The 14,761-nt window shown below is 49.0% G+C and overlaps 1 protein-coding gene across 5 annotated transcripts in view; it reads right to left on the reverse strand.

Annotated features, from left to right (window-relative positions):
• CTIF (cap binding complex dependent translation initiation factor) overlaps positions 1 to 14,761 on the reverse strand; it is a 258,284-nt gene that overhangs the window by 122,119 nt on the left and 121,404 nt on the right. For all 5 annotated transcript variants that reach the window (XM_080920215.1, XM_080920216.1, XM_080920213.1 and 2 more), the window contains one exon: positions 5,919 to 5,995. In XM_080920215.1, coding sequence (XP_080776341.1) covers positions 5,919 to 5,995 — 77 coding nt within the window. The remainder of the gene's footprint in view (positions 1 to 5,918; positions 5,996 to 14,761) is intronic.

A 14,761-nucleotide genomic window follows, 5' to 3' on the forward strand; every position in this document is an offset into this window, starting at 1 on the left:
CCCTAAGGCAACTCAAGAAACAAAAAACAATAAAACACCACTACCCCACCCCGCAAAGATGAGTCTGGGAGTGCATGTCTATAATTCTGGTACTAGAAAAACTGGGACAGAGAGTTACAGTTCATAGAGTCTGCACGATGAGACCTTGTCTCAAAACCAAAAGAAAAGGAAATTGACGTATAACATATTTTGTCAGAAAAAAAAAAAAAAAAAAAAAAAAAAAAAAAACCCAGCCCTGTGAAGCGCAGCATCAGTGCTTTTAGTGGATTTGTAAGTACACTATATCAGTGGCTTCCAATCTCGCATGCCCTTGTTTGCTTTTCTCCGTGACACGCAGTGCTTACCAGGCGCATGCAAAACCAAAGCCGAAGGCTGGTCTGGGATCTGAGTTTGTACAGGCAGAGGAAGCGGGTTAGAAATTAGATCCTTAACTGGTTCCACAGGTTGAGGACGCCAAGCCACAGTCACTGTCAGCCATAGGAGAGATACCATTGCTTCCCTGCAGTGTCCAACTCTGCACCCCAGGGGGATGGCTCGCTTGTGGCTTCTCCTGGAGGGGAGCCATATGACACTAGCCAGGATGGCCAAGGTCTTCTTTATTTCTTTCTGTCCATCTTCTTTGCCCATGGAGTACATTAGCCATTCCGGGACCTCACTTAATGAAGCAAATCAATTTGAAGGGCTCTCCTCACAGGTGGGCATCATGCAAAAGACCATGACTGTGTCTCTTAGTGTCCCTGTTCTAAATGCTGACAGGCCAGGCTTTGGAGTCTGTAGGGTCTTCTGAGACTCCTGACAACATAGGCAGGGGGTCTTTCGAGCAGCTTCTCCCGCCTATTAATCATAGTGGGACTTCTGAGCCCCATGGTTGCCTCTGCTTCTAGGAAGCTGTGTGGGTGACTTCTGGGGATGCCTGGCGCAACATCTGCTTAGCTGTGGCTTTTCTTCTCCCTCACACTCCATCTCCCCTTCAAAGTCTTCAAAGTCACTAGTAGTTGAATCATTACTCCAAAAAGGGAATGAGTTAGAATATCCCCTCACCCCAACACCTCCATGACACCCTCTTCTCTGAACCCCAACACCTCCATGACGCCCTCTTCTCTGAACCCCAACTCAGATGCTACACAGACACATACAATACTCTGGTTAATGCTGCAGCCAGAGTGCCACTGTGGGGGCTCTACCTTAGGTCCTTGCATTCTCCAGATCACAGAACATACCATGGAGAACAATTCTAATTGGGGGTTGTGGTGGTTTGAACGAGAAAGGCCCCCATAGGCTCATATATTTGCATACTTGGAAATACTGGAGAAAGATAGGAGGTATGTCACCGGAAGCAGGTTCTGAGGTTTCAAAAGCACACACCATTTCCACTGCCTTCCTCTCTGCCTTGTGCGCGTGGTACAGATTTAAAATCTCAGCTACTGCCCCAGCACCATGTCTGCCTGCCTGTCACCATGCTCCCCACCGTGATGGTTACGGATTCACCCTTTTAAACTATAAGGTCCTAATCTGTTCTTTTTATAAGTTGTGTTTGCCATGGAAAAGTAAGTAAGACAAGGGTTTAACCACGCTTAATTGTGGGGAGCTAAATGTACTGCCTACCTACCTCCCTTTCAGAAGCAGCTCTCACCTGTCTGGGTGCCCCTACGGAAATGGACCTGATCCTGCTCACCTCAGACTACCTTTGTGATGATCAAGGGACATGGTACATAAGGTTCTGCATAGTCAGTGCATCTTAGGTCAAGCCTCAAACTTCAGAACTCCCTGTAGGGTCAGAACATGCTACCAGATCTGCCCTGGGAAACCGTGAGCTGTTGGGAGCATGCCTGGAGCAAAAGTGGGGTCAAGGCATGTCAAAACCCTGGGAATCTCATCATGAGATCAGCAGGAGTGGACTCACTGCTCCTCACTGGCCCCCAATGTGCTGGGTCTGCATGTCGCCCCACCAGAGGAGGTCACATAGCCCGGTAGCCAGGTTAAATTTCCCTTCTCCTTAAAAGGAGATGCCCAGCAACACCTGGAATGTCTCCTTATGCAAATGAGGATCCCTAGCACCCCAAAGACCCCTACTTACTCCCTAAAGTTTAAATAACCATTGTTCCTCCCAATTAAATGAGCTGTCTCACCGATGCCCGTCTTCTGAGAATGGTCCCACCTTACGGGGGTGGGGGGGGGGTGGGGTGGGAATTGTACCCTTGAGCTCAGCTTCTCTGCCTGAGCCTGCTGCCCTGTGCCCCGCCCACAGCCTTCCGAAGCCTGCCCTCGCCCTGGAGTCTGTTTCCCAGGCTGCAGATTCCATAGCACGCAGTGTCTGCTCACTGCGGCGATATGTTCCTCTCTTAAAATAAAACAAGGGCGGGGGAGGGGAGGAGGGTTGCAGAGCTCTTCTCTTCACACAGGGACAAGGAAACTAACTGAATTAAACAGAGGCCATGAGCCCAGACCTCAACCCCTTAGTGAATTTCTTCCTCTGAGATGCTGGGGTTGGGCAGAGAGCAACTGTCCACTTCCTACCTGGCAGAGATGGGGCATGCAAAACCAAGTCACTCCTAGGGAATGCACAGAGTGTTCATTTGCTTCATTTTTAAATCCCCAAATGCAAGGTTTTTATTTTCCACCTGTCATATTTTATTAGCCCCTTTCCCCAAAAATAAGTAGGTGGTTATCAGTTGTCCAAATTTTGAGAAAATTCTTAAGAAGAAAACCTTTAAGCTGTCCTTGTGGTTAATCTTTTTTTTTTTTTTTTTTTTTTTTCGTTTTGCAAAACAGGAGAAAGCCAGCCACAACTTAGTTTGAATCAGAGTGCTTGAAAGCAGCCATGGGGAGGGGAGCTGAGCCTTAGGTAGTTTCTTTAGAGGGGCTCTACCTACCTACTGTCCTGGGAGGGGGGAAGCCATAATTATGAGGTTAGACTTCAAAGACAGTAATGAGAAATGTTTTCTGTGACTTCACAGCTCCCCTGACCAGAGAGCACGCTGCTGCAAAGACCACTCAGTGCTTTGCAAGGATGAGCTTGTGCAACTCTCTCAAGGACTGGACACATTTTATGGAAGCAAACAGCTTTGAAGAAATGAAAACTCAAGTGGGGTGGTTGATGGTGGAGAGGTGGCTCAGCAGTTAAGAGCACCGACTGCTCTTGCAGGGGACCTGGAGTTCAGTTTACAGCACCCATGGTAGAAAGTTCACAACTATCTGTAACTCTGGCTCCAGGGCGAGCTGAAGCCTCTGGACTTTATGGGCACCAGTACACATGTCTACACACACACACACACACACACACACACACACACACGTGTACACACACGTATATACCTTTAAAAAAAGAAGCAACTCACCATACCCAGCCTGTTTCCAGGCCTACACTGATGCCTCCATATTGAACCAGGGGAGAGAAACACAGCAAGGCACACAGAAACACCTAGAGAGCCAAACAGGATCAGGACAAGTGGCAGACTTCCATAAGGATGAGGATGCTAGGTCCCAGTTTTGAGAATGCCTGTTCTGGCTGGAAGGTACCACTTGATTCTAGGCACAGCAATTGGGTCTGTAGCTATCAGACTTAATTCCAGTCACTCTATAGGGAGACGGAAGACTCCTGCAGGCATTCCAAAGGTGAGTCACAGGGATAACAGCAGGATGTGGCTTGCCACTTCCCTTCTCATGACAAACGGTAAGATCCAAGGTATTATATGGACGCTGGCTGTGTTGCTAGGTTACCATCACTGATTCTGGTCATCTCCTTCTCAGTGTGGTTTATGCTTTGAATGCTAGTGAGGTTAGTGTTAGGTATACAGGTTTGGTACCTAACCAGGCCACTATGGAGGGTCATATGCTGGGAGAGCTGGGGTTGACTTGGTAATCCACAGACAGCCTATCTGTGGATGCCTGAACCACCAAGGTTCTCAAGGAAGATTCAGGAATTCCCCAGCTTTTATATAATAAAGTCGTTCAGCTACATTGTTACCTGCTCTCTCCTGAAACTCTCTACCAGATGGATGTTCTATAGCAGGACACTCCCCCCCACCCCCCAGTGATAATCAGGCTGTGTTATATTTCTGACTGGTTCCTTGTCTAGCACATACTTCAGCTGTATGTGTCTGCTACCCTGAGCTGCTGTCTTACTCCAGTGGCCAAGATGTTCCCTCTGTGTAAACACAGGCAGCCACTGATGCTTCCCCGTAAATCTTTCACGGGTTCCACCATGTGGATGCTCTTTTCTCTATCCTGTCCCCAGCCCTCCAGCCCTCCCCACAGGACATGCTTTCTGTCCCTTTAATCAACTTTATTGCTCCTCTCTGGATGCTGGCCCGGTCTCCATCCTTTGTGATGTGCATTGACCTCCACAGAGCATTCACCAGGATGAGCACGGAGAAGTGGAGGTCCAGCTTTCTGGTCCTCCCATGCCAGGCACACTCCCTCCCGACACTCTGGGGTCATGTCATTTCCGGAGGCCTGCCCCGTCTAGGAGACTCCTGTGGAGCATGATGACCTGGCTCAAAAAGTGACATGTGGGCCGACCTGGATGCCAATGCCTTGGCCCAGAGAAGCCTCATTAGTCAGCTTGGAGAGTCCTGGCATCTTTGAGACACACCCTGGGGAGGAAGGATGGAAAGCCTTCTGCTCTCTCTGACACCTTCCTGGCCCCTTGTAAACAACATTTCTCCTTTGAACCCAGACCCCAAGAATTGTTCTGTGTGACACCATACAGTACAGAGGAGGTAAAAGTCAAGCTAGGGGCAGGGGTTGCCCAAGCTCTCCTGGCTCAGTTTCCTCTTCTGATGCCTGTCGATTCGAAGTCCTCAGTCGGGACAGACTGCCTCCCGGTTACTCGGACACTCGTTTCCCCTGTGAATAGTTTCAGAAGTAGAAAAATCTACTCCTGGACGACAGGCATTCTGCATATCCGTCTCCCTTCCACCTACTACTTCCTGGTTCGGGGTTTCCATGCACAGTGAGGGGTCAGAGGCCCGGGTTGGCTGAAGCCCAGCAGCTCCAGCTGTGACCATGCAGCACCCAGGGTAGGTGCTCCTAGGGCTCTGAGTGTAGGATAGCAGCTGTCTGGTTCTTGTCTCTTAAAGAACAAACTCTGTTTACTGAAGGTAAAGCCACAAGCCATCCCCTCTGTCTAAGAATAAATTCCCTATAGGGAAACACCTCATTTTAATGCCTCAGGTATAAGCCATTTTATTCTTTCTTTTTAAAGACTTCTATCCTGAAATATTTCTTTTGCACATTCAAGAAAAAAAAAATCTCACTCCCCCTTTAGCACAAATGGCTACGCACAGTATGATTCTGCACCTGGAATTTTTCATATGAACCACATCAAGAAGACCTTTCCACATAAGAAAGCCTTGTAGACCACACACACACACACACACACACACACACACACACACATTTCTTGGATGCTCAATTTCTTGGTGGCTTCGACACATGCCACCTCATCATGCATTTCCTGTCCCCTGGTTACTACTCTGGACTGTGAGGGTCAGTGCAAAGTGTGACTAATACACAGGACAATTCCTAATGATGGGAAAACAGAAAGAGGAATGCCTGTGAATCTGTGAGCTTGGGGAGCCTCCTGGAGGCCATGCTTCTAAACATGCAGCCCGAGGGCTCCTTGAGCGCGCTGAGCTTTGGGTTATAGAGAGAGAACAGGACTATAGAGTCCGAGCAATGGTCACTGCCAGGAAGCTGTGGAGATGGTGGCCCTCTGCTGGTTTTCCGAAGGGACCTAGTCCCTGGGCCAAGCACAGACATGCAGATTCCACATAACCGAGCCCATGTAATCTCAATGTCACCTCAAAGGTGAGCATCTCATTGACGGGTCTAAGTCCTGTCACAGCATTAACCAGTGCTAACGTGCCCAGCAGCCAGCTCAGGAAAGAGTGACAGAAGTCACAAGTCTTTCTTACCTTCGGTCATTTCTCCTCCTCCGGAACAGCTTCTTGGTATGTGCAATCTCTACTTCATGGGGCATCGGATGGTAGCCCTGTGGCATGGAGGAAGAGACGACATGAATCACTTTTGCCAAAGAGCAGAGTGTGTCCAACATATTTACCATGAAAACACCCAGTAAAGGCCACGAGAGGCCAGATTCTGACCATCAAATTGCACCAGAAGATGGAAATCATTAAAACAAATGAATCCCTACCAAGAGAGGATGTTTAGGAGGAGTCCAGACTCAAAGAATAGGGGAACCAGAGGGGGACCTCAGAATTCATTATGTCCGACCTCTCAGATACGTTGTCCAGGCCAAGGTTGAATGTGTAGTCAAACGTTTTGCAGAGAAGGGCAGCCAAACCAAGGCCACCAACACCTTCCTGTCCTTCTCTTTAGGGACTCTCTAAGGGCTAATTCCATGAAAACGGACCAGGGGGACCTTCCTGTGGAGTCTTAAGCCAGAGAGCTGAGTGTTTCCCTGTCACCCATAAGGTACATAACCAGTGGTGGTAGGAAGGGATAGGTTCTTTCTCCAATTAGCCATAACCTTACCTTCTACCATAGGCCATCGGGAAGACTGGAGATAACTGTGCCAAGCCCAAGCTGACTCCCAATCCTAAGGCCAAATCCCCCAAGAAATTCCTTTACCTTGGAAGTATTTAGGGAAAACATACAAAGAGCTGATCATCCTCTAGACTTCAAAGGAGGGCCTGGAAGTTCTAAGGATGGTTTTGTGCACTGTCCTTATGATTGTAAGAATTACGGATTGACATCAAGGTTGGGGAGAGACCTCCTTATAAGCAATGTCCATCATACCAAATGCTCAGGCAGGATTATTTGCAGAATCTGGTCTGCACACTGGACATGCAAGTGTGTCCATGTGGAGGACATGACCAGGAGCACTGGCCTTCCATCCTGGGCAGCTGGAGTGTCATGGAGGGATCTGGGGCTATCTTAGATGTCTAGGGGGACGGTTCCAGCCTGGGGCCTGGGAAACATGAGAGACCTACATTTTCTCATACTACCTAGGCATGAACAAGGTGAAAAAGGAGCCTTAGATCCAGGAATACTGGTGAGTGGCAAGAGGGACCCATCTGTCCCCAAGCACCACTTGGTAGACAGGGAGAGCAAGGCCCAGAGAGGCCAAGCAGTTCGATGGGCAGCAGCTCCCCTCCCTGGGACTCTCCAGGGAGGGTCTTCTTTAGTCTTCCTTTACGAGGCAAGGTGGAAGACACTGGTGCCCATGGTTACTCTCAGACTGGCCAGTTTGATGGAGCTTCCCAGAGAGGTGATGGGAGAATGCTGAACCAGGCAGACATAGGATCTTGGAGCTATGATTATTTGGCACAGACTTTTATTGAGTCCAGGGAGTAAAAGCCATTTTAAACTACTTTAATGATGGTCCTTTCCTCCCTCTCTGGTCTTTCTAGCCTCCAACAATCTAGCCAAAAATGTGTGAATGGATTCCAGGCTCCAGGCAGCCACAATGGGCCTCTGGGACCTTCAGGATATGCTTTGTTTAATGGGGTTTTTTCAAAGGATCTTATTTGTTTTCTTTAATATAAAACACAAATAAGGAAAAACACCAAGTCTTCCTCTCTCACTTCCTCTCTCCCACCCTGACCAGGTTCTGGCCAGGCTCCCTCACCTTCTCCCTCCCTCCCTCCCTCCCTCCCTCCCTCCCTCCCTCCCTCTCTCCTACTTTACCCCAGGCCTCTCCAGGTCACCCTAGGAACACACTGGGTGTGCTCCCAACAGACAATGGCCAGGAAGCTGAGACTCCCTCCCAAGCTGGTCCTTAGCTGGCATCAGACCAGGATCTCAGCTCTGGGTTGACAGATGGAGCTGCCCGCAGTGCTTGGCATAACATGAGCCAGGAGGTGCCAGTCTCTTCAGCCCCACCTCAGAGTTCTGGAATCTAACGTGCCCCCAGGCCTCTCCCCGAACAGGCAGCAGCAGTAGGGAAGTTGCCCTTTTGCTCATACCCAGGACTATAGGAGGCGACCATCTATCCCCATGAAACGTCTCCCTCAGTTGTTTCATCTCTGGGAACCGCTGACCCGAACTGTGCCACTGAGATAAGCCTGGGAGAGTGGCATGTCCTAGAGAGAGTGCCCAAGGGCAGAAGTGACCAGTAAAGAACCTGGAAGGAGCATTGGTTGTTGCAATGGCTTGCTCAGGGTGGTGTGTGTGTGTGTGTGTGTGTGTGTGTGTGTGTGTGTGTGTGTGTGTGTGTGTTGATGGAGGGTTCTGGCTTCAGATCAGAGATGCACCCGCTTTTCAGAAAAGACCTCCTGGTGGAGATTGAGCCCTACCAAGCTGTCAGAGCATCCTTTAGGGCACCCAAGGGCTTGGGGCTAACAGCTTGTCCAGCACATCTCCAGTAACGGAATCAGCCTTCAGGCCACGGAGGTGACTCTTTAGGCATACGGCCAGATCGCTGTGAGTGAGCCTCTGAGGTATCACTCTGGACCTAGGCTACCATTAAGTGCCTACTCTTTCTTCCTTAACTCCTCTCTGGGAGACCATTCTCCCTTTGGCTTTGAGACCTGGATGCAGTCCTCTAATGTCTAACCCATGGCCTTGTGAACCTTGACCTGTGTTGGGCTTTGGAGACAAGCAGTTCACAGAAATAGAGCTTCCTGGGGAAGGGGGTAGAGAGGGAAATGGAGGTTGTGTATTCTAGTCAAAGCAGAAGGCCTCAAACAAGAAGGTGCCATGAAGATACACACACACTTGAGAGGACGAGCCGAGTAAGGGTTGGGAAGAGAGCATCATGGGAGAACTCTTCTAGAATATTAACATTGACCCATCTATCCATCTATCTGTCCACCACCCACCCACCATCCATCCATTCACCCATTCATCCATAGACTAACCCACCCATCCATCCATCACCCACCCATCAACCCATCCATCCATCTGTGGTGGTTTGAATATGCTTGGCGCAGGGAGTGGCACTACTAATAGGTGTGGCCTTGTTGGAGTAGGTGTGGCCTTGTTGAAGTAGGTGTGGCCTTGTTGGAGTAGGTGTGGCCTTGTTGGAGTAGGTGTGGCCTTGTTGGAGTAGGTGTGGCCTTGTTGGAAGAAGTGTGTCATTGTGGAGGTGGGCTTGGAGACCCTCTTCTTAGCTGCCTGGAAGCCAGTCCTCTCCTATTTGTCTTTGGATCAAGATGTAGAACTCTCAGCTCCTCCAGCACCATGTTTGCCTGGATGCTGCCATGCTTCCTTCCCACCATGCATGCTCATAATGGACTAAACTTCATAACTACCTATCCAGCGCCAATTAAATGTTCTTTACAAGAGTTGCCTTGGTCATGGTGTCTGTTCACAGCAATGGGTAATGGAAACCCTAACTAAGACACTATCTATCCATCCATCCTTCCATTCTTGGTCTTCATTTAACAAACATTGAAGGCCTATATATCAGTGCATCAAGTGGAGAAGAAAAGGTTAGATAAAAGCAATTCCTGGTCCTAGATGGGCTAAGTGAACACAGATAAGGACACTAATTCATGCTGTGTGCTGAATAGTTCAGAGGAAGGATGCAACCAAGGGGTGAACCAGAACTTGAGGACATCTGTACAGTCTTCAACTCACATTGGGCAGAACTGTGTCCCTCAAAACATTTATTGGAATCTTTATCCCGAATACCTACAGATGTGACCTTATTTGGAAATAGTCTTTGCAGATGCACTAGGTTAGGATGAGGCTACATGGGATTAGGTTGGGCCCATAACCCACAACTAGTGTCCTTAAAAAAAGAAAAAACATTGGACAACGGGAAGATGGAGGTAGTGTCTTCAGAGAGGCAGCTAAAAGCCAGGGCAGGCCAGGGACGCCAGAGCCCAGAGAGCTGGGAAGAGGCAAGAAAAGATCCATCCCTAGAGCCCAGACATCCTGATGCTTTTGTGAGACCACACTTCTCAGCTTTGGTCACTTGTCCTGGCAGCTCTAGAAAATGCACACCCATTCCCCTAAACCCCCATGGATGTCCCATACTGAAGCCCCCAGCACTTGATCATGACCCCTGGGTCTTTCTGACTGCTTCTCCACATCTGTTCCTTCAACATCATCAGCTACCTCTTTCTGGGTGATCCTGAGTCTGTCTGGTACCAGCTCCACACACAGACTCTAGCAGGGGCAAAGCCAGGCTTGCTCCCAGGCCTTTAGTCTGTAGTGACTTTCCAGCTCTACCAAATCAGTAGCTGCTCAGCTCTCACCCCTCACCTGCTGCTGTCATTTGAGAGGAGGGATCCAAATCTCTTGTAAAACATGGACAAGTGCATTCTTCACCTTGCTCCTCAGCACAGCTAGAAGGATGGGGAACCAGCTGGGAGGAAGAGGGAACCTGAACTCAGCAGACCCCAGGCTGGGCTACTGAGATGGGAGCCCATCAACCCAGAGCCCTTGTACACAATGACACATCTCAACTCCAATTTTCTTAGAAAGTATCATCAGTCACAAGAGGTCAGTGGAAAATTGTCTTGAAGACCGTGGCACCGGAGCATGGCATGCTGCCTGACACATGGTGGATGGTATTGAAATATTTGTTAAGAAAGAAAAAAGCAAGAGGAAACGAGGGGGCAGGGGCTGGGGCCGATTGAGGTTGCTCTATGAGACAAGGGCACTGCAGGTGAGGTGGTAGAAATGCTCATCATGAGAGGAGCTGCTGGGTCTCAGCTAGGGCCACACACCCCTGTTCTCTATCTTACTGAGTCCAAGGTGGGGGGTACTAAGGAAGAAGGAATTCCAGTTTTAGCCCAGGCTGGCCTAAAACTGGAATTCCTTCTTCCTTAGTGCCCCCCAACCCCCCACGGCTGCAATTACAGGCTGACAGTACAAGGGGCAGCTCCTGGATCTTTGACTGTTGACCATGGGCATGGATCCAGCAGAGTTATCCCACCAGGATTCCCTCGAGGCTGATTATTATTTTCTCTCACTGCATATCAGGTCTTAAAGAAAAAAAGCATTACACATATACAAGGAAGTCTTGTTCCTGGCGCGTTAAATTCCTCCCAGATAATACAGGACGGGCTCCCGAACAAACGCATTCATTAGGGAGCAGAGAGGTCACAAAGATGATGGGGCTGAAAGAAATGAAGACATTCTAGACAGAGGAAATGGCAGAGGTGTTGAGCCGGAAGGTACCCGAGCCCAACCCCTGACCAGGTAAGCCCTCCTCTCTGCCCATGTAGATACATCTGTCTACTGTGCTTGGTAGTCAGAAAACGACAGCTTCTCTACATGTTCATGACTTTGTATATCGCCCCTCCATATCCCCGTTCCTTCCATGAACGGCTATAGCAGCCCCGGGGAACTAATCGCTTCCTTCTCCTCAGCACACTGGGGCGGCACGTCGTTGGCAGGGCTTATGAGTGCTCAGGATAGAAGAACCAACTAGACTTTAGCTCTCCCATGCCTTCTGGGCAAACGAGGGAGTGTGAGCCCTGCGAAGCCAGGTCACATCCTGTGCGGGGAGAGGAGGGACCTACCAGCTCCAGGCTTCTCAGATGAGCTCGTCCCCTGCTCTAGCTAGAGACGTTGCAAAGGTTAGTGCTCCAAAGGAACCTTAAAGCATTGGGAACTCGAAGGGCCGAAAGGTCTCAGCACTGCTTCTCTGAGGACAGAGGTTTCCTCCTGCTGAGAGTTATGTTTTTCCATAGCTTCTAAGAAGTTACCCTATTAACGTCTGCCTCCACATGGGCAGGATGTGTGGGTCACGTCCAAACAGAAATAAACAGGTAATGTTTCTAAAATTCCTGGATTCTCTAGACTGTGCAGCTATTTAGAGAAAGCGACATGCTTCAGAGAGTGGGATGGAGGGGAAGGCCTGCTTGTGATGTTTAAACTGGCAATTTTCTCACAGTTTATTTCTTTTTAATCAGTGGAAACCCTTTAAAACAATACCTTAGCTGGAGTTTCAATATAAGAACACAGATAAAAAGGCAGAGAGGGGTGAACCCAGAGGCTGCTCAGAGCTCTGGAGCCATGCCTGCCATCTTGTCCCTCTCATGCACCCAGAAGCACCAACCCGATCCACCCACCACCCACGCTCAGAACGGGGAGCACTTTTCTAGATGATGTTTGTAACTGACAGATTCTGGTCAGGTTTCCATGGAGCCTGGGGTTTTTCGGAAGCTGCATGTGATTATTTCATTCCTGACGGTACCTTGGTAAGGACCTACAACATAACTGGTACCCAGGCAGTCTGGGCCTGGTTCTAGAGCTGGATCCTTATGTAAGACATCTTTAGACACTGCTATCATCTAGATCTGGCATGTCCCCGGAAGGTCACAGCTTGGTGCAAATGGGAGATGGTAGAACCTTTTAAGAGAAGGGGTGGGGCTAGCAGGAGGTCCTAGGTCATTGAGGGCAAGGCTCTGAAGGGGACAGAGAGACCCTACACCTTCTCTCTTCTGCACCTGGTTACTAGGTAGATGCACACTGAACATAGATATGGATTCACTGGAATCACTATAGCCGAATTTTTCCACGGGTCTGTTATCTTTCTCCCTCCCCGTGTCTGATGTGTAATTAGAAAGAAAGCACTTCGCATATATGAGAGAGTCAATGTTATGTTTGCCCACCACAACCAGAAGCAGCGAGTACAGTTCCACCACAGACCAAAACAACAAAAACCATGAGCCCAAACCAACCTTTTCTCTTTGTAAGCTGGTTACTTTTGAGTATGCGTTATAGTCACAGAAAGCTGACTTACACAGATCTCCTAGGGCAAGGATCTCCTCCTATTTTGCCATCAACTTTCCTTCCTTAAGGATACAGTCAACACAAGATACTGCACACGCTGTTCGGGTGGCCGGGGTTTGACAATTGCTGAGCCTGGACATCACAGACCAGTGATCTCAAGCAGCTCTCTTCTGCCTGCTGTGTATAATAAGGATGCAAATCTCACCTTTCCCCTCTCCTGTGCTGTGATATGAAGCTTTTCTTTGAATCAAGAGCTGGAAGATTCTTCTATCTTTAAAATAGTTTTCTGTTACTCGCGACCAAAAAAGTCCCAACTAATTCAACATGGCACAACTTTAGGTGCAGTGGCTAACCTTGTCGTGTTAACCTGCAGAATGTTGACAAACATGAATGACTCTTTTCTTTCTGTCCCCCAGGGGCAGCCATGCCAGTAGAATTCATTGGGTAATTTCAGACACAAATGACCTTTTTACTTATTAATTTCTAAATAAAGCAAATATTAGGCAGCAACATCCTTGCAAAGGACAGGAGCTAAGAACTATCTGGTTAATGGCGTAAGGTTGGTTCTGTGTCATATAACATGGAGAGTAAGGACACGACTAATGCATATAACTGTCAGGGTCCACTTGCAACTGGGGAGTGTGGGAAGATGTCTGTGTGCGAAGGGGCCCTGGAAGGAGGCCTATGATTCAGGGTTAAAGACCAGACCAAGAGGCCTCAGATCTCCTTTAGGGGATGAGCCCAAAACTAACATTCCTGTGTCTTTTAAGACACAGCCCATATGGGTTCAGGATGGTTCTAGTGGCTCTCAGACATGGTAAGGGACCCAGATCGGTGCCCCCTACTTTTTAGGACATGCAGCATCCTCAAGGGTCCTAGAAGTATGCCTTGATCAGAAGGGACAGCAATGACACAGCAAAGCAGAAGCCCAGGAACTGTAGGGCTGTAGGCAGTCACAGTTGTGTTCTGCATCCTCTCTGGGTGGAGCTGACACACAGGTGGTTCCCAGGCTCGGTCCCTAACGGAATGGTATGTCTGTGGCAGAGAGAAGACCCCAGATCTAGGGAAGAACATAAGGCAAGTTCAGGAGGTGACAGGGGCACACAATCTGGCTGCCAGAGGGAAATGTCAGTCTCTGAGAGGCAGGTGCTGTTGTGAATAATGGGATGACCCCGAGGGAGGTCCAGAGCCCATCTGAGGAACAGAAGTAGCAGCAGCTACAGAAGTCCATAGATGCTTGAGATGGCTTCCATGCCTTGTGAGGCCAACAAATGCTGGAGACACAGGAGAGCCTACCTTTCTCAAAGAAAAAAAAATCTACAGGGGGGTCAGATGTTATTGTTCACAGCAACAGAATTGAGGTACGGGTGGGGGCTAGGGGTGGGGGAAGCAACAAAAGAGGTGATGGTGCGCGGCTTATCACACTAACTAGCAGTCACCAGAGTTCATGAGGTAGCGGGTACCCGCAAAAGGCAGCACCAGACATGCTGAGAATAAGGTGGGCCCCATTATGGAAGGCCTCACGGCTAACGCTGAGTGGGGATCTGGAGTCAAAAGTTAAGTTAAGCATCATCTGTGTCTCTTACCATGGGTACCTGGTAGCTAGTGAGGGGCAAGGACTGAAGGCCTCGCTCAGGGAATTTTGAAGATTAAGACAAAGGACTGGACAATAAGGTCCTTTGATTTCCTGGTCCAAGAACGTCCCAACTGTCCATAGAACACCTGGGTCCGGAAACCTTCAGCTTAAAGTATGTATGTATGTATGTATGTATGTATGTATGTATGTATGTATGTATGTATATACATGTAAGTACATAGTCTGTACTTACTTATTTATAGTATTTCTATCCACAACCTTGCTGAGCAGGCAGCAGAATCCCCACAAATCTAGAATGTGGCTACCCCATGTCAACCAGACAGCCACTTTCTCAGCTCCTAGGCTGTGTCCAGAACATTCTCAGGGGACCAAAGAACAGCTCATTGCAACTCGGCCTCCTCCACCCAAATGTTCAACTATGTTTCATTCTGAGGTTGCCACCTGCTCTCCCCACCCCCACCCCGGTTCCCTGCTGTCCTATCTCACAGAGCTCCTTGTGCAGCAGAA

This window comes from Micromys minutus, assembly GCF_963924665.1.
Source record: "Micromys minutus genome assembly, chromosome: 8".
Classification (NCBI taxonomy): Eukaryota; Metazoa; Chordata; class Mammalia; order Rodentia; family Muridae; genus Micromys; species Micromys minutus.